This window comes from Salmo salar, chromosome ssa14 (genome assembly GCF_905237065.1).
Source record: "Salmo salar chromosome ssa14, Ssal_v3.1, whole genome shotgun sequence".
In the NCBI taxonomy this organism is placed as follows: domain Eukaryota; kingdom Metazoa; phylum Chordata; class Actinopteri; order Salmoniformes; family Salmonidae; genus Salmo; species Salmo salar.
Window position 1 is genome coordinate 11,080,786 of NC_059455.1, and position 20,641 is coordinate 11,101,426.

The window sequence follows — 20,641 nt, forward strand, 5'->3', positions numbered from 1 at the left end:
GGACAAACAGTGTTAAGCTGGCACATAATTTGGACATGTGGGGCCAGTACATTTAAATTCAATACAGGTGTCCTGACAGTGCTCATGATCATGCCAGATTTGATTTCCCCTTTTTTCTTTGCCCAAACCAAATCAATATACCCTTTCTCTTCCCCTTTCTCTCTGTCTCTTTCTCACTTCCTCTTACCCCCTTCTCACCCACCTCTCTATCTCTCTTCCGTCCACCCCATTCTCTCTCTCGCTCTCTCTCTCTCTCTCTCTCTCTCTCTCTCTCTCTCTCTCTCTCTCTCTCTCTCTCGTGCTCTCTCACTCTCTCTCTCTAGCGCAAAGGCCACAGAGATAAACAGTCTGTCTAATTATTGACCACGTGTGACATCAGAGGGAGGCACACGGATCGTTCAAGATCCTGTTGTAACATAATAGCTAAACCAGACTGGACAAAGCCAATTGAACTGCCCCCTACTTCGAGAAACTCACAACTTTGTTTCATCAAGCGAGGAAAATTCTAAATTATTAATCCTGTCCACTACACATTCATTCACAATGGATGGTATATTGTTATACCTATTACATGTGTTTCTGCATGGATTTCTCAAAATAGAGTTCTGGCTGTCACATTGTATTCTCATTCAATCGATCAATTTATGATGTGAATCAAATGTATATTATAGTACTCCTTCAAGTAACCCCTTTAATTTAACTTACTCCTTCCTTCCTTGAACTCCTTTAAGTCGACAAGTTGGTCAAAACTCCCATCCTGAATGACTTCACTGTACTCAAAGTCAATGAAAAGTCATTATTACTTAAAATATTTATGTGATACTGACTCAAATCTATACTAAAAATAAACTAAGGCAACATGTAAAGTGTTGGTCCTAATGTTCATGAGCTGAAATAAAAGATCCCAGAAATGTTCCATACGCACGTACTCTCAAATTTTGTGCACAAATTTGTTAACATCCCTGTTAGTGAGTATTTCTCCTTTGCCAAGATAATCCATCCACCTGACAGGTCTGGGTTATCAAGAAGCTGACTAAACAGCATGATCATTACACAAAGGCACCTTGTGCTGGGGACAATAACAGGCCGCTCGAAAATGTGCAGTTTTGTCACACAACACAATGCCGGAGTGAATGCTCCGGCTGCTAGAGGTTTCTTTCCACTACCTGTTCGGACCAGGACCGTCCAACGTGCCGCCCCGCGTGTTAGCCGCAGGTGATAGGGCAATTATCGGCCATTTGCACCCAGAAATGTACGAGGTAAATGTGCAACCCCATGGCTGCACCCCTGCCCAGTCATGTGAAATCCATAGATTAGGGCTTAATTTATTTCAATTGACTGATTTTCTTCTTTGAACTGTAACTCAGTTTAACTCAGTAAAATCTTTGAAAGTGTTGCATTCTGCGTTTATATTTTTGTTTAGTGTAAATGAGAGTGACACCAACTCAATTTTTGTAAGTTGTGATAACGAATGACCTTGATTCCCAGCATTCTCTACTGCAGATATATATTTTTTACAATTGTTTTTCATATCTGTGTTTTTGCATGTACATTGATTGATTGATTAAATATTATGCTATAAAAATATATATAATTGTTTCTAAACTAATCCAATCATTGAAGTTTTGCACCTGTTACTGAAATGGTTGTTCCAGTTTAAATGTCTTAGGTAGTTTTTGCCCACTCTTCTTAATTAACCTTGGCAGTCAGTATGAATGCAGGTTGCGGGTGAATACAAATGTCAACTGTTGGCTAGCCTAATGCTGGCTAGATTCCAATAGGAATTGCTCATCCCTTTGCAAGCCAAAGTAATGTGAACCGTTAGGGTTGCAGAATTCTAGTAAGTTTTCCAGAAACCCTGGTTGGAAGATTACTGTAAAAATATTTGCAGAGTTTTGCAACCTTTCTTGAGGCCTGATGTTGCCTTCCAAACCACGCATTCTATACTGTAAAACTGGATAAGTTATGGCTACTCAAACATTTTGAGGAAACCGATTGCCTAAAAAAAAGTTAAGAAACTTAAAAAGCTGAATACAGGAGTACTACCTTCATATGCGTAATACAAATGCCGTTTTTTTGTAAACTGTACTTAAATTTAATGTCCTCACTAAGCCACGCCTCCAATAATTTCCCAGTGTACCTTATCTTTTCGATTGAATTAAAGAGTTACCACCCATGACAGTATTTGTTAGTGACAGAAACATGGTTGTTGAATTCCTTCGTTGTCATTTTTGTGGCCTTCATTAAGTGAGTTCCTAGCTGAATATTATTATCATACTTGAACCATTGCATATATAATAAGGCCTTATACATTGCCCTGTAGCTTGTTGTTTGGTTGGAACCGAAGGAAGTTCTCTCTGTAACGTAGAGATTTTCTTCACTGAAAGAGCTGGTTACAGCTAGCAAGCCTCTGCTTTATCCTGTTGGGGCTAGGGGGCAGTATTGAGAATTTTGAAAAAAATATGTGCCCATTTTTAACTGCCTCCTACACCAACTCAGAAGCTAGGATATGCATATTATTACCAGATTTGGATAGAAAACACTCTGAATTTTCTAAAACTGTTTGAATGGTGTCTGTAAGTATAACAAAACTCATTTGGCAGGCAAAAACTTGAGAAAAACAAAAGAATTTTGTGGCTGTACTATTTTTTCGAGTCATTGTTAATAGATCACACCGTGAGAAAGGATTCATTTCGCACTTCCTACGGCTTCCACTAGATGTCAACGATCTTTATAAAGTTGTTTGAAGCGTCTATGATGAACAGAGACCGGATGACAAGGAAGAGAAGTTGACCTCCCTGGGATGTCGTCACTTCATTATTGCCGGCACCTGCGCAATCATGTGACGCGAGACATTTTTCAAAAACGTTTTTCAAGACACAGGAGAGGTCGGGTTCACGTTAAAAATGGCTCTAAATATTGATGCTAAACAATGTTTGACATGTTTGAACGAACGTAAATAGATTATTTTTTAAACTTTTCGTCTTGACTTCCCCCCCCCCTACTTTTTAGTAGCCACCGAAGCCTAACAACTTGGAGTTATTTGGACATCAATTATGAACTTTGTCGAAAGAAACCACATTTGTTGTGGACCTGGGATTCCTGGAAGTGCCAATGGATGAAGATAATCAAAGGTAAGGGATTATTGACAATAGTATTATTGATATTACATGGTTACAAGATGGTGCTAACCTGTATAGCCTAGCCTATTGTTCTTAGCACAGCACCCGGTTTATTGCAAAGTGTGATTTCCCAGTAAAGTTATTTTGAAATCTGGCAATGCAGTAGCATTTATGAAATGTTAAACTATAATTATTTGAATGACAATATTATAATTTACCAATGTTTTCGAATTGTAATTTTGTAAATTGTAACGTTGATTGACCGGAAGCATTTGAGAGAAAAAAAAATCTGAATTTCACCGCTACTGTAAAATGCTGTTTTTGGATATAAATATGAACTTGATGGAACAAAAAAATGCATGTATTGTATAACATAATGTCCTAGGAGTGTCATCTGAGGAAGATTGTCAAAGGTTAGTGCATAATTTTAGCTGGTTATCTGCTTTTGGTGACGCCTGTCTTTGAATTGACAAAACATTACACAGCTATTTTCAATGTACTCTCCTAACATAACCTAACTTTATGCTTTTGCCGTAAAGCCTCTTTGAAATCGGACAATGTGGTTGGATTTAGGAGATGTTTATCTTTCAAATGGTGAAAAATAGTTGATTGTTTGAGAAATTTAAATTATTAGATTCTTGCAGTTTTGAATTTCTCGCCATGGTCTCTTGACAATGAATCCCGATATCGGGAAAGGATCCCCAAGATTTTGAGTATAAGCTGTATAAAGTTGTTCTATTACTTTTTCTTGACACAGGAATCAGTGGGAAATGTTACTGTAGGTTGTTTTTCAATTATGGCCAACTCAAATTCCATTTTAAATAATGATCCATTAACCACAAAAGCCTGTGTTAACTCACTTTTTCGAGGAAAGGGCTCTAGACAGACGAGTGAAATATTGATTTAATTTGGTACACATGAAAGTGAATGTGCACTCTCTCTATCGCATGTGTGTGTAGGCACATGCCTCTTTGTTTGTCCTCTGTTTAGCCAATCCTCTCACTTAAAAAGGGTAGACTCCTCTAAAATCCTGAGCAAATGCAGCACAAGGGGTGGGAAAGATCAACAGGGCATACACCCCCTGCAACAACTCAAAACCAAACTCAACTGGATCCAAGCATGCCTATTTCCAAACTGTGCCAAGCGCAAGTCTTCACTTTTCTCATGGTAGACACGCTAGTAAGTTCTTCATACTATGCGTATTTGAAATACATTTCATTATGCTTCTTGATGTTTCAATTGATAAATGGATATTTAGTGAACATTGTATAGCAAAAATGAGTTCCCAAAATATTCCATACAACAGGTGTTTGAGAGAACGTTCAGTTAGGCCTAACTTCTAATGTCATGACCAAGGAGAAACCATTTCACATGTAAAATAGCCTCTAATTACCAATAAAGGCATTCCATTGCCTCTTAACAAATGAGCAAATATTGGTAATAGTATAAACCCCCTCTACAACTTCACCCATTCAAACTAGGAAACATATGCCTTCACATGAATATGGTTATGAGAATCACATGCTCTCATTAATAATTGGTCGATAATGTTAAAAAGTATGTTAAAGTGAACAATCTTTAACAGTTGATGGTTGACAATATAATATAGAACATTTGAGCCAATTCCACCTCTGTGCAGTTTTGTCCATGACGTGACGCACAACGCTCGGTGCCCAAGAGGTCAAAGACCTGTTTGTTTTAAATCTTCACCAAAACCCGAAGTCGACTCCAGTCCCTCTGTCTGTCAGTGCAAGTCACAGTCGTCGTAAACACCGAAGCGAGGAGCTAACGATGATGCAGCGGACTTTGTTTCGCAGGGGAGCGCTGCTGGCGCAAAAGGCGGCTGTGGAGGTATCACTGCTCCCGATGAGCGCGCCTCTCCAGCCGCGCCTTGACCGTGCCATGTCCTCGGTGACCATCCCGCCCCCGGAGTGCATGCTCCGGCCGCTCGAGGTTCCTTTCCGCTACCTGTTCGGACCAGGACCGTCCAACGTGCCGCCCCGCGTTTTAGCCGCAGGTGGTAGGGGAATTATCGGCCATTTGCACCCAGAAATGTACGAGGTAAATGTGTAACCCCTATTGCTGATAAGTTCATTGTTTGATAACTATTTTTTACTTTTTGGCACCGCAAGAGGGGTTTCATTATCCAGCAGTTCTGTTATTTATAGACTACTCAGTGCGCCTATAAATTCATGGTCAATATGAAGGAACACATTTAGGATATTATTTATTATTTCTAAATTGAGATGTGAATTAAAATATATATATTTTTTTTTGCAATTTATGGAATTATCAAAACAAGTCTCATGTGTAATCGTGAATGCGTCAAATAAACATTTTGACACATTTTACCCTTCACAACTGATCTATCAACATTTGACAAAGGATTTAATGAACCACTCACAATGAATCTATGTAGGTCTAGAACTACAACTGTTTTGTTCAACAGTTTTGACACGTTGCTTGTAGATCATGAACGACATCAAGAAGGGGATCCAGTACGCTTTTCAGACACAGAACAACATGACGATAGCGATGAGCGGCTCCGGACACGCAGCCATGGAGTGCGCCGTCTTCAACACGGTAGAACCCGGGGAGAGCGTGCTCGTGGCTGTCAATGGAATATGGGGAGAGCGCGTGGCTGAAATCGCCGAAAGAATGGGTATGTTTTACGCACGGTTTTACTCACGAGTTCAGCAGTCTCGAAACAAGACCAGTGTTTGTGAGTTGATGTAATTTGAGAACATTGTTTATGGTCTTGTATACATCTGTTTTGTCCGGATATTAGACTTTCATCTGGCTTTATTCCAGGTGCCAATGTTCACATCATGGTAAAAGCACCGGGTGGAGTTTTCAGCAATGAAGAAATTGAAAAGGTAATTGTTTGTTAATACATTAGGCCGACCAAAGTAGCATTCACATAGAGATTGTTCAATACAGGTTTCAATACAGGCTCCTCGGCAACTTCAAGGTCACCAACCCTCACCTCTACTTATACAGTGAGCCCCAAAAATATTTGGACAGTGACACATTTTTTGGTGTGGGGGGGGGGGCTTTCTGTGAAGGGAGTAGTAGACAGCGTTGTACGAGATTTTCAGTTTCTTGGCAATTTCTCGCATGGAATAGCCTTCATTTCTCAGAACAAGAATAGACTGATGAGGTTCAGAAGAAAAGTATTTGTTTCTGGCCATTTTGAGCCTATAATTGAACCCACAAATGCTGATGCTCCAGATACTCAACTAGTCTAAAGAAGGCCAGTTTTATTGCTTCTTTAATCAGAAGAACAGTTTTCAGCTGTGCTAACATAATTGCAAAAGGGTTTTCTAATGATCAATTAGCCTTTTAAAATGATAAACTTGGATTAGCTAACACAACGTGCCATTGGAACACAGGAGTGATGGTTGCCCCCCCCCCCCAAAAAAAAAAATCCCGTTATTGTAATGGTGAGAGGTGTCTTGAGGGTATGATATTTGTGCATCTGTAACTTTCTCACTCATCATTACTCATGATTATTTCAGGACAATCTGTAATCATAGTAGCATCCACATGAATGTAGAAGTGTTTAGAAACATATTCTATTCTTATATTTTTTTCTCCACCTACAAGAGAGGGGGCAAAAAAAAAAATGTGTCCACTTGGTGGGTTGCCCCCCCCAACCAAATATCATATGGCCCCCAAAAGGCTAGAGCCTGCCCTGATTGCAGTCATATAGCCTATATATTAAGTTAATATAGTCAACATGGCAAGGGCTTGGTTAACTATGGAGGGCATTTAGTGCCAAAAGTATTTTGTTTATGACTGCCTATCTCCTGTCTATCGATAGGCCCTGGCCAAACACAAGCCCGTTCTGTTCTTCCTCACACATGGAGAGTCCTCTGCTGGCCTCGCCCACCCCGTCGACGGCATTGGAGACCTCTGCCGCAAGTGAGACTCCGCTCCATCTCAAAACATACTGCACTATATCTCCACTGTATTTCTCTCAGTTCACACGATGATGACAGCGGCTTCAAATCCAAGGCCTAAATTCCTCTCTCGTCTCTCTCCTCAGACACAATACCCTGTTTCTAGTAGATGCTGTCGCGTCTCTTGGGGCGTCGCCTATTTTCATGGACCAGCAGAGTAAGATAGCTTCAGACACCTATGTCATTTTCAGTCTGTCTGTCTTTGTGTATGGGTGTAGGATGTCATCGTTTTCTTGTCTTTGTAGATATTGACATCCTGTATACTGGCTCTCAAAAGGCATTGAATGCACCTCCTGGCACAGCACCCATCTCCTTCAACGAAAGAGCATGGTGAGGGTTAGTGTGTGTGTGTGAGAGGGAAGAAAGAGGGGGAATGATTGAACGGAGACCAAATGAATGCTTGAATTTGGAGAAATGTGGACTTTACACACTCCCTATTGAACACCCCACCCCCCCATACAGCCAGAAGATGTTCAACAGGAAAACCAAACCAGTGTCCTACCTCTTTGACATGGCTCACTTGTCTAACTATTGGGGAAATGATGGTCAACCAGCCAGACTGTAAGTCTACAGTATTATCACTGAACAGTACTTTGTTATGAGAAAATCTCCCATCCTAACCAGGTGAAATAATAATACATTAATAACAATCTTTCATTTTGCCCCGTTTCAGATACCACCATACAGGACCAGTGTCGGGGTTCTTTTCCCTGAGGGAAAGTCTTGCTATTCTTGTTGAGAAGGTGTAGTGGCTATTTCTATCAATTTTAAAACCCTATTTTCTTTTTCTTATAGCCACAGTGGAGAATGAGCTGACTATTCGTTCCTGACGTGTGTAGTCCATGAATCCAAAAATCCAATGTTCACAGGTTGTTTGCAGTAAAAAATTAAGTTACATTTATTCCATATCTTGGCTACAAAATGTGGCAAAAAGTTAATCAAAATATGATATTTAAGCTATAACTTAAGAATTCTTGGATCAAACAATTGAACAATAACACAAAGACAAAGGAAGCGCGGTCAAAAGACGGTATGGGCTCCAGCCAGCTAATCCCAGCAGGCCTCTGCGCCCATGACTATTGAAGCCATCTCCAGCCTGCAGAGGAAGGCATAGACACGTACACATGATTAATATCAGTCAAACAATATGACAAACAACCAGAATGGCATATAAACAATAATATAATTCTAATTTATACAAATAACAAAACCTGCTATTTGGCTCTTACATACCGGCCCCTTATTGTATGTAACATGAGGCAACAACAATTATCAAAACATGTTTAGAAAAGAGCCAAAATGTGTGGGTGTATGACATGGGGTATGACATCATTTGTAGCTTTAGCTGATGCACTCTGTTTCGCCACCTCAGATGGCAAACTTGCTGTGCTCTGACCTTTGAGACTTCTCCACCTTCTCACTGAAATCAGTGTCACAGTGGCTAGTCGGGTCCTGCTGGTTGATCAAGGAGATCCTATTGGCTGCATCCGGTACCTGTGTGTCACGTTGGTCACTGCATTCTCTAAGTGAACCCAATCCTAGTAGGGTCTTGACAGCATACGGGCCTTCTACTTGACTTTGGATCACCTGCCAGGGGTCCACTACTTGTGATGCATTTGTTCCTATTAGCAATCTAATGTCAGCATGTATGTGACAGCTGAACCTCTCCCAGATATGGCCACTTGGACAGCTCATCTTGTCTGGCAATGTTTTCCTTTGTCACTGGTAGGTTTTTGTGAGTGTAAACTTCAGGTAGTTTAATGAACTTGTTGGTGTCAAGCCCACTCACCTGTGACAGGCCTTTCCTGACCCATGGTACGCAGCAGGACGTTCCTTCTTGTTCCTGTAACATTCAGCTGCTGAGCCAGCTTGTCGGTGCAGAATGTTGCTGAGCTACCTGGGTCTAAGAATGCATATGTTAGCAATACCTTGTTTCCTTTGCTGGATTTCACATGAACCGGTATGATGGATAGAACAAACCTCTCTTCACCGACTCAATATTCCTGGTCCTCTTTTCTGTAGCTCCATATGAAGCACACGAAGGTGGACTTAGTTGCACACATATGAGACGCCTACTACAGTCTCTGCTCATGTGACCCCTGTATCTTCTCCCTGTGCAACTTCCTTTAGTAATGGCCACAGTTCCAATGTGACCCCCACTGCAGTACAGACAGATTAACATGGGGTTTATAAGCTTCTATTCACCTGGGTCTGTTGTGGTTGTTGCTTGAACCCTGACTCAGCGGTTGCTACAGTGGTGGCAAAGGTGTACTTGTGGTTTATGGGTTTAGCAAGGTTGTATTTGATGTTACCTCTGTCACGGTTGACACTTGAGTCTTGAATGTTACCAAACACAGGGTCAGTAAATACTGTATCTTGACTTGTTTTTTAAGGAACTGAACTAGGTCACTGCATTTTGCCCCAGCTGCTCCGTCGCTATTGTAGCTCACAGGCAGTGGACCTCCACCTTTCTCTTAGCTTGTATGGAAGTTTCATGACAAGTACTATCATGCTGGATGCAAGATCCCGTTCCTGCATGTAATCTATTTCCTCCATAGCATTTCAGCACCCTCTGAGACATAAAGCAAAGGCCTGCAGTGCTTTGGGGCCTTCAGCCTTGACGGTTAACCAGCCAAGGGCCTCCTCCATTAATGCAGACGCTATCTGATATTCATTACCAAAATTATCTTTGAGCAGTTTCTTAGCTCTTGGGTAGCCTCTGTCATGAGCCATATGCTGACAGCTCCTAGGCTGTCCCCTAGTGTACCTCTCAAGAAAGTACAGCCTGTCCTTAGCACATTCTGTTCTACTTTCAATGACATGTTCATATGATCTGATAAAGATCTGTACTGCATGGGATCTTCAACAAACACAGTGATCTTCTGTGGCAAGGCAGAAAGATACTGTTTGACTAGAATGGCAGTTATGTCATTTTACCTCTTTAACATTTTACATTACATTTTAGTCATTTAGCAGACGCTCTTATCCAGAGCGACTTACAAATTGGTGCATTCACCTATAATATCCAGTGGAACAACCACTTTACAATAGTGCATCTAAATCTTTTAAGGGGGGGGGGTTAGAAGGATTACCTTATCCTATCCCAGGTATTCCTTGAAGAGGTGGGGTTTCAGGTGTCTCCGGAAGGTGGTGATTGACTCCGCTGTCCTGGCGTCGTGAGGGAGCTTGTTCCACCATTGGGGTGCCAGAGCAGCGAACAGTTTTGACTGGGCTGAGCGGGAACTGTGCTTCCTCAGAGGTAGGGAGGCGAGCAGGCCAGAGGTGGATGAACGCAGTGCCCTTGTTTGGGTGTAGGGCCTGATCAGAGCCTGAAGGTACGGAGGTGCCGTTCCCCTCACAGCTCCGTAGGCAAGCACCATGGTCTTGTAGCGGATGCGAGCTTCGACTGGAAGCCAGTGGAGAGAGCGGAGGAGCGGGGTGACGTGAGAGATGTTAGGTTGTCATGTTCACCGTTGTCCTGTATGGTAGGGGTTCTTGCTTGCTCTCCCCTATGACCTCCATGTGAATGGGTCGGTTCAGAAGGTCTGCCTTGGCCCTGTCCATGTTAATGGCCTGCAGACTTGAGTTAGGGACCGGTGCAGCTGTATGGTCTCTCCTCTGAGCTCTGTGCGAATTAGCTTGCCCAGAAGATTTGTTTCGTGCAACATGTTCTTCATAGGCTTGTAAACCTGGACTACCGTAAAACTTAAATTAAATGCTGAGTCTCAAATAGCCGCCTGTCCCTTTTAATAGCCGAGCAAGGGCACACATTTCAGTAAATAAACACCCGCTTCAAATAAACGCTGGGTCCAAATGATTTGTTTAGGAGGTTATCATGAATTACTATGTCTTGTTTACAAGGTTTAATTTGATACATTAAATAATTCAGTAATGACTCCAATCCGTTTTTATCGCCAATAAGAAACTGCCAGCCATTGGCTGCTAACAACTGAGAACTGCTAGCTAACTGGCAAGCACAAAAACATTCAACTTCGGGAGTACAGGCCCCCAGAAATCGTCTGGTTGTCCACTAGTGGCAAAAGTAAAAACTGACAAATGCCCAGTCAAAGAGGAGAATAATTATTGTCAATGGTTTTTATTTTTTTATAGAAGCATACTAAGACAAAATAAACTCAGCAAAAAAAGAAACGTCCTCTCACTCTCAACTGCGTTTATTTTCAGCAAACTTAACATGTGTAAATATTTCTATTAACATAACAAGATTCAACAACTGAAACATAAACTGAACAAGTTCCACAGAGACATGTGACTAACAGAAATTGAATAATGTGTCCCCGAACAAAGGGGGGGGTCAAAATCAAAAGTAACAGTCAGTATGGTGTGGTCACCAGCTGCATTAAGTGCTGCAGTGCATCTCCTCCTCATGGACTGCACCAGATTTGCTAGTTCATGCTGTGAGATGTTACCCCACTCTTCCACCAAGGCGCCTGCAAGTTCCCGGACATTTCTGGGGGGAATGGCCTTAGTCCTCACCCTCCGATCCAACAGGTCCCAGACGTGCTCAATGGGATTGAGATCCGTGCTCTTCGCTGGCCATGGCAGAACACTGACATTCCTGTCTTGCAGGAAATCACGCACAGAACGAGCAGTATGGCTGGTGGCATTGTCATGCTGGAGGGTCATGTCAGAATGAGCCTGCAGGAAGGGTACCACATGAGGGAGGAGGATGTCTTCCCTGTAACGCACAGCATTGAGATTGCCTGCAATGACAGCAAGCTCAGTCCGATGAGGCCGTGACACACCGCCCCAGACCATAACGGACCCTCCATCTCCAAATCAATCCCGCTCCAGAGTACAGGCCTCGGTGTAACGCTCATTCCTTCGAAGATAAACGCAAATCCGACCATCACCGATGGTGAGACAAAACCGTGACTCGTCAGTGAAGAGCACTTTTTGACAGTCCTGTCTGGTCCAGCGACGGTGGGTTTGTGCCCATAGGCGACGTTGTTGCCAGTGATGTCTGGTGAGGACCTGCCTCACAACAGGCCTACAAGCCCTCAGTCCAGCCTCTCTCAGCCTATTGCGGACAGTCTGGGCACTGATGGAGGGATTGTGCGTTCCTGGTGTAACTCGGGCAGTTGTTGTTGCCATCCTGTACCTGTCCCGCAGGTGTGATGTTCGGATGTACCGATCCTGTGTAGGTGTTGTTACACGTGGTCTGTCACAGCGAGGACGATCAGCTGTCCGTCCTGTCTACCTGTAGTGCTGTCTTAGGCGTCTCACAGTACGGACATTGCAATTTATTGCCCTGGCCACATCTGCAGTCCTCATGCCTCCTTGCAGCATGACTAAGGCACGTTCACGCAGATGAGCAGGGACCCTGGGCATCTTTCTTTTAGTGCTTTTCAGAGTCAGTAGAAAGGCCTCTATAGTGTCCTAAGTTTTCATAACTGTGACCTTAATTGCCTACCGTCTGTAAGCTGTTAGTGTCATAACGACCGTTCCACAGGTGCATGTTCATTAATTGTTTATGGTTCATTGACCAAGCATGGGAAACAGTGTTTAAACCCTTTACAAGGAAGATCTGTGAAGTTATTTGGATTTTTACAAATTATCTTTGAAAGGCAGGGTCCTGAAAAAGGGATGTTTCTTTTCTTGCTGAGTTTAAATGTGAGTGTGTAAATGATAACACAGTGCGGGAAATTAAGAAATGATTTAAAATGTAGGAAGTGAATGCTGGGATTAAACAATTAACCATGCAAATTAGCAAAAGCTGTGTGCATTAAGGAAATGGATACCTAGCTCAAATAGAAGCCTGTCTCTATTAAGTGCCTGTTGTGTTCAGTGATTTAAGCAAATAAACGGCAGGCTATAAATAACATTTTTACAGTAAGCACATATGATTCACTGAGCCCTCCATGAGGTGCACTGAGCTCTCCATAATGGAATAATAACCTTAATGAATAAACCGTATTTATGTTTATTATGATGCAGTCCTATTACCTGATTACTTTGAACATTGCTTCTAATTCTCTATTAAATCTATAAAATGTATTTACTAGCAGTTTTGGACCAATTTCAGGCTTACTGTGCCTGTCCCATCAGTACCTAGTCTTTGTCTTCCCGTAGGGACTGGAGGAGTCCTGGAGGCACCACAGGGAGGTGGCAGGGTACCTCTGGAAGGGCCTGGAAGACATGGGGCTCAAGCTATTCATCCAGAACAAGGTAAAAGACTTGCCATGCATCTGAAATCGCACCCTATTCCCTATTCGGTGCACTACTTTTGTCCAGATGCTATTTGGATATGAAGTAGTGCAGTGTGGAATAGAGTGCCGTTTCGGACAGACTGTCAACCAACAATTTACATTCTACAATAATAGTGTCACTTTTTTTAACATCCTCCAATTTCAAGGCTGGTGCAATTCCTTGGTCTTGAATTTCACAGAGGTGTGTCTAAATGTGGGACTGTGATATTTTGTCCATGCAGGACCTTAGGCTGCCCTCCGTCACCACCATTTCCATTCCTGAGGGCTACAACTGGAGAGAGATGCTGCAGTACATTATGAAGCACCACAATATGGAGATGACTGGGGGCCTGGGGCCCTCCACTGGCATGGTGAGTGTAAGGGGAATGTTAAAGTTCTAGCTGATTGCCTATACATAACTACTAACATGAATCTGTTTATTAACCATTGCATTTGATATGGGAGCTGAAACCCTGTCTGTAGAACAAATTGAATGGTTAGACTACCAGTGTAGGGAAGAAAGTACCCTGTTGTTGTCAAGGCTGTCCCACTAAGCATTTGACATCAGGCAACGTCTTTTGGTCCTCCTGTTTTGGTCCTCCATCTTTTTTTGGTCCGGGCCGGCCTTGATTTCACCGTCCACAGACATCCGGACAGGCCTTGATTAGTCCAAACATAGACATCTATAATTGGTTCAGATCTGAACCAATCATAGACATTTATGTATCACAAGTTTGGACAGCACAGTACAGAACAGCAGAGTACGGTAAATTACACTACAGTAAAGAAAAGTATAGTACAGTAGAGTGCAGTACAATACAGTAAAGTATAGTGTACTGTATTGTACCGTACTTTACTCTACTTAACTCTACTGAACTAAACTGTACTCTACTGAATAAAACTTTACTGTCCTGTACCGTACCATACTGTGTTCTACTGTGCTAAACTATGATGTTCAAACTTGTGAAACATAGCCTAGACGTCTATGATTTGTAATGATTTGGATCAGGTCTGCACTGACCAAATGTGTACTTGTTTGGGGGCGGAGCTCATTAGAATAATAAGAGACAACAGGTAGCCTAGCGGTTAGAGCGTTGGGCCACTAACCGAAAGATTGCTGGTTTGAATGCCCGAGCTGTCAAGATGAAACATCTGTCGATGGGTCCTTAAGCAAGGCACTTAACTCCTGACGCTGTACTACTATGGCTGACCCTGTAAAAAACAACATATTTCACAGCACCGACAATAAAACATATTTTTTTTAGTTTATACCCAGCGTGCTTTGCAAGCGTTTAGTTTTACATTTAGGTCATTCAACAGACGCTCTTATCCAGAGTGACTTACAGTCAGTGCATTCAACTAAGACAGATGAACAACAACATATCACAGTCATAACAACCGTTACTCAGAATGTTATTGTAGTTGAAGTGGTCTGTTGGTTTATTCTGAACATTATCGCTGCCTGTGTTAAAGCTTTTGAAAAAGCTAACATAAGTGCATGTGATGGATAGGAGAAATAATACATGCACTATATAAACAAAAGTATGTGGACAACTCTTCAAATTAGTGGATTCGGCTATTTCAGCCACACCCGTTGCTGACAGGTATATAAAATCGAGTACCCATCCATGAAATCTCCATAGACAAACATTGGTACTAGAATGGCCTTACTGATGAGCTCAGTGACTTTCAACGTGGCACTGACATAGGACGCCACCTTTTCAACAAGTCAGTTTGTCAAATTTCTGCCCTGCTAGAGCTGCCCCGGTCAACTGTAAAGAGCTGTGAAGTGGAAACGTCTAGGAGCAACAACGGCTCAGCCGCGAAGTGGTAGGCCACATAAGCTCACAGAACGGGACAGCCGAGTGCTGAAGCATGTAAAAATCATCTGTCCTCGGTTGCAACACTCCCTACTGAGTTCCAAACTGCCTCTGGAAGCAACATCAGCACAATAACTGTCCATCGGGAGCTTCATGAAATGGGTTTCCACAGCCGAGCAGCCGCACACAAGCCTAAGATCACCATCAATGCCAAGCATCGGTTGGAGTGGTGTAAAGCTCGCCTCCATAGGACTCTGGAGCAGTGGAAACACGTTCTCTGGAGTGATGAATCACGCTTCACCGTCTGGCAGTTCCGAAGGATGCCAGGAGAACGATACCTGCCCCAATGCATATTGCCAACTGTAAAGTTTGGTGAAGGAGGAATAATGGTCAGGGGCTGTTTTTCATGGTTCAGACTAGGCCCCTTAGTTCCAGTGAAGGGAAATCTTAACGCTACAGCATACAATGACGTTCTAGACAGTTCTGTGCTTCCAACTTTGTGGAAACAGTTTGGGGAAGGCCCTTTCCTGTTTCAGCATGACAATGCCCCCATGCACAAAGCAAGGTCCTTACAGAAATGGTTTGTCGAGATCGGTGTGGAAGAACTTGACTGGCCGGCCTGCACAGAGCTTTGATCTCAACTCCATCAAACACCTTTGGAATGAATTGGACTGCGTGCCAGGCCTAATCGGCCAACATCAGTGCCCGACCTCACTAATGCTCGTGGCTGAATGGAAGCAAGTCCCTGCAGCAATGTTCCAACATCTAGTGGAATGCCTTCCCAAAATAGTGGAGGCTGTTATAGCAGCAAAGGGGGAACCAACTCCATATGCAATCTTCAGTTGGCTCCTCTTTTTTATTATTTTCTATTAAGAGGCATGATAAATTATTATTGTGATACAACGCTTACTTGAGAGTGTATAGCAGTTGAAATATTGCCATAGAATCAATGACAGAGAAACACAAATGTTTTCAATGTCTGTAAATTACATATTTTCAACGTCCGGAAAATATGTATTTTTCCCTTTCTTTCAGCACCTAAAATGCACCTGATTTCAATGTCTGGAAAATATGTATATGTATAAGACATCTTTTAAATGTAATTTTGCATACTGGGGTGTCTTGAGCAATTATTTGATGGTTGAATTTCTCATGTGAGCTCTGTCAGTGATGTGTCCACCATTTTGTTTCACCCCAGGTGATGCGCTTGGGTCTGATGGGATACAACTGCCAGAAGACCAATGCAGACATGGCACTGGCTGCCTTAGCCGACGCTTTGAAGAACTGCAAAAAGAGCAAAGCATAAAGAAAGTTTATTATGCCTTTTAATACCCTAAACAAACATGTATTCGGCCATGATGGAGGACACCTGGAATGAATGGACAAAGGTGTCAATCTGTGAAAGTAGTATCATGGGTGTTTGTGAGCCCAGAGATTTGAAGCACAAATTTAAAAAGACAGATTCCGACATACATTCACCTGCAACTGCTTTTCTAATAGAGACTTTGTAATTACTGTAGATGGTAAATGCTCTCCAGGGAAAGAATATAAAATATGTTTCAAGGAGTCAATAAAATATATACAATTCTGCATTGTGTCCATGTTACCTTGCATATTCAGGGAGGAAAAATGGCCTTCAAAAGACAAATGATGTAAGTGCCAACACATTTGACCACACCTCAAATCATTTTTCCAGACAGCATGATAAGAAAATGGTTGCTCATAGAAATAAACTTGAACAGATTCAACACTGCATAAGCTATATTGTACACACACACACACACACACACACACAGGATATTTAGGTATAACAGGAGTGTGTTAGGCTATTAGTGGGTTGTGTCGTACTTACCAGTGTTCGCGGGGTCATGCCAATCAACCTGCTATCTGCCAATCACGGGAATGCCTGGAATGTTCTGATACCGGGCAGCCTGGTGGTTGGTGGAGGGGCGTGAAGGGGGGTTGGGCAGGGGGATGGAGCATTGGAAGTTAAGACCGGGTTTAGCCATTGTTCTCTCTCTTACGTCTGGGCTTCACAAGAGAAGGTCACGGTTGGTTTGTAGTGTACCTTTCATGTATTTGGCGTGGGCTACGGCCAAACAGTAGCCTGTGTTAAGTATTAACCGTCCATTCGTTAACTCCATCCTCTGTCAGGACAATTGTTCCTTCATGATCTAGTCAGGTCATTACAATATGATTGTATTCATAGGCTACGTGCCATGGTTGACTGGTGGGCTACGCAAATGACGCATACAGTGCATTCGGAAAGTATTCAGACTCCTTGAGTTTTTCCAAACATTTTTACATTACAGCCTTATTCTAAAATGGATTAAATAGTTTTTCCCCCTCATCAATCTACACACAATACCCCACAATGACAAAGTGAAAACAGGTCTTTAGAAATGTTTGCAAATCTATAAAATTCAATAACAGAAATACCTAATTTATATTAGTATTCAGACACTTTGCAATGAGACTCGAAATTGAGCTCAGGTGCATCCTGTTTCCAATGTTTCTACAACTTGATTGGAGTCCACCTGTGGTAAATTCAATTGATTCGACATGATTTGGAAAGGAACACACCTGTCTGTCTATATAAGGTCCCACAGTTGACAGTGCATGTCAGAGCAAAAATCAAGCCATGAGGTTGAAGGAATTGTCCGTAGAGCTCCGAGACAGGACTGTGTCAAAGCAAAAACTTTTGTCAGAGTACCAATGTCTGCAGCATTGAAGGTCCCCAAGAACAAAGTTGGCTCCATCATTCTTAAATGGAAGAAGTTTGGAACCACCAAGACTTCCTAGAGCTGTCCACCCAGCCAAACTGAGCAATCAGGGGAGAAGGGCCTTGGTCAGGGAGGTGACCAGAAACCCGATGGTCACTCTGACAGTACTCCAGAGTTCCTCTGTGGAGATGGGAGAACCTTCCAGAGGACGACCATCTCCGCAGCACTCCAACAATCAGGCCTTTATGGTAGAGTGGCCAGACAGAAGCCACTCCTCAATAAAAGGCACATGACAGCCCGCTTGGAGTTTGCCAAAAGGCACCTAAAGAAACTCCCCAAATACAGGTGTGCCAAGCTTGTAGAGTCATGCCCAAGAAGACACACAGTGTGTGTGTCTGAATACTTATGTAAATGTGATATTACATTTTTTTTATTTTTAATAAATTAGCAAACATTTATAAAAAACAGTTTTTGCTTTGTCATTATGGGGTATTGTGTGTAGATTGATGAGGGGAAAAAATAATTGAAAACATTTTAGAATAAGACTAACGTAATTTTGGGGTGAAAAAGTCATACTGAATACTTTCCGAATGCACTGTATAGTGTCCTCATATGAAGCCCTTGTGTTCCCACATAACTGAACTGTACCCCACGCTGCTGGCGTTGGACTGGCTTCTCAGGGTCTGGCAGTCCGACGAGCCAGGAGAGGGCTCCTTCTCCTCAATTCCACCTTTCCGCTACACCGAGACTCTGCACTTATCCCATGTGGGTCAACCAGTCATTAACTTTGTGAGTTTCACTACCACTGACAGCTGAGTATGGTACAGCAGGCCTAACAAAAATCATTCTACACAAGGATAGGCTGCCTACTCACCTGTCAAGGTGGCTTAGCCTACTATGATATTTTGCCCTAATGAAAGTGTTTGTTGTATTCTGTCACAGTGCAATACTGCATGGACCTATAACTGTAATCACGTGTACATTAATTTTCCCTGTTCTGCAGGTTCAATGGTGAGAATAAGAAACCAATGCACAGGGAATGTGGCTTCATCAGAATGCAACCAGGCGGCAATAGAGTAGCCTTCATTATGGCACAAAACTCAGGTATTGGACTGTTCAAACTCCAAGCCTAGACATAAACATCCTGCAGCGAATTCAGGGGGTAGACCAAGTGGGACTTGAACCTGCAACCTTTTCATGTCAGTTCAACACCTAAGCTGGTGTTCTCTCCTCTAGAGGGCTGAAGGAGATAGAGTAAGGAGACCTGACTGGACAGCAGTTAACTCTACACGCCCATGCCCTGGCCAGGACCCCATGTACAGCAGGTAAGACAGGCACTTTCCAGTCTGATGTCCATAAACCACTTTCCATTCAACGAGGTTGGCCTATGCCCCTAATAGATATTCAATGCCTGGTCTGAAAATAACTGTTACCCCTTTTGGTATTTCCTGATCTGTAGGGACCAGATAGCTTCAGGGGGAGCTTAGGTCTTAAGACTTCCACATGCTTTGGTTTGCCCTTCGCTTGAAAAACGAGACAAAAGCGTCAATAGTACAGTTTGTCCATCTTGAGACGCCAGAGCCAGTATACACTTCCTCAAAATAAACAGAATTAATCTAAGATAACACAAGAAAGGAGGGTGGGTGTATAACATGCACGAACGTATCTCATCATGGACAACTTTAGCAGCTCTGCAACTACTCGCTACATAGCATGTAGCTAACCCTTTACCCTAACTCCTAGGGCCTCTTGAGTGGCGCAGCGGTTTAAGGCACTGCATCACAGTGCTTGAGGCATCACTACAGACCTGGGTTCAATCCCAGTCTCCTGACCAGGAGACCCATGTGGTGGTGCACAATTGTCCTAGTGGCGCCTGGGTCAGGGGAAGGTTTGGCCAGCCGGGATGTCCTTGTCTCATCGTGTCTAGCAACACCTTGTGGTGGCCCGGGCGCATGCACGCTGACTTCGGTTGCCAGCTGTATGTTGTTTCCTCTGACATGTTGGTGCTTCTGGGTTAAGCAAGCAGTGTGGCTTGGCTTGGCTGGGTCAAAAAATGAACTCCTAATTGCTAACATTTGTGTAAGCAACAACAAATTACAATTCAAAAATATACTATTGGTAAATTCGTATAATATTGTACAAATTGCAATTGGCAACTTATTGTACGAATTGCAATTCGGAACATATCATACGCAATGGATGACGGACATCCACAAATTAATACATATCATATGAAACGTAACTTATCATACTAAACGGAGTGCTTACAGAATAATACCATCCAAAAACCAATACCCTGAAGAGCCTGACTACATGTGCTTCCGAAGGAGTTATCTAAGCCATCCAGTGCCACTGCTCCAAATTGTACAACAGGAAGAGCATACGTGCACTGAGAATACGGATTATAGAACACAAAAGCTCTATTAGATGCAAGGACGAGAACTACCCTCTAGCAGCCCACTTTATTCAACACCAACATACAGTCAATTAACTAAAGTTTTGGGCAGTAGAGAAATTGCAGAGAAATGATAAGAGGGGGTGATTCTGACCGGTTCTTACAACAAAAAAAGGCTAAATAGATCCACCGCCTAGATACTGTTGCTCCCCATGGATTAAACGGCTCACTTGGAGTGATGAAAACCTGCTCCATGACAGCCCTTTTGGCAAACTCCAAGCGGGCTGTCATGTGCCATTTACTGAGGAGTGGCTTCTGTCTGGCCACTCTATCATAAAGGCCTGATTGGCTGCAGAGATGGCTGCCCTTCTGGAAGGTTTTTCCCATCTCCACAGAGGAACTCTGGAGCTCTG

The 20,641-nt window shown here is 42.8% G+C and overlaps 1 protein-coding gene across 2 annotated transcripts; it reads left to right on the forward strand.

Annotated features, from left to right (window-relative positions):
- Positions 1–1,196: 1,196 nt before the first annotated feature.
- Positions 1,197–16,700, forward strand: agxtb (alanine--glyoxylate and serine--pyruvate aminotransferase b). Of its 2 annotated transcripts, none has more exons than XM_045693865.1 (11): positions 1,197–1,259; positions 5,592–5,784; positions 5,934–5,998; positions 6,946–7,046; positions 7,171–7,241; positions 7,330–7,414; positions 7,547–7,645; positions 7,758–7,827; positions 13,175–13,270; positions 13,533–13,661; positions 16,309–16,700. In XM_045693865.1, exons 1-11 carry the CDS (start codon positions 1,251–1,253, stop codon positions 16,414–16,416), a joined length of 1,026 nt encoding a protein of 341 aa, XP_045549821.1. In that variant the 5' UTR covers positions 1,197–1,250; the 3' UTR covers positions 16,417–16,700. The 2 variants fall into 2 exon arrangements, with proteins under 2 accessions (XP_045549821.1, XP_013994912.1); XM_014139437.2 differs by lacking the exon at positions 1,197–1,259 and adding an exon at positions 4,795–5,183.
- Positions 16,701–20,641: the final 3,941 nt, after the last annotated feature.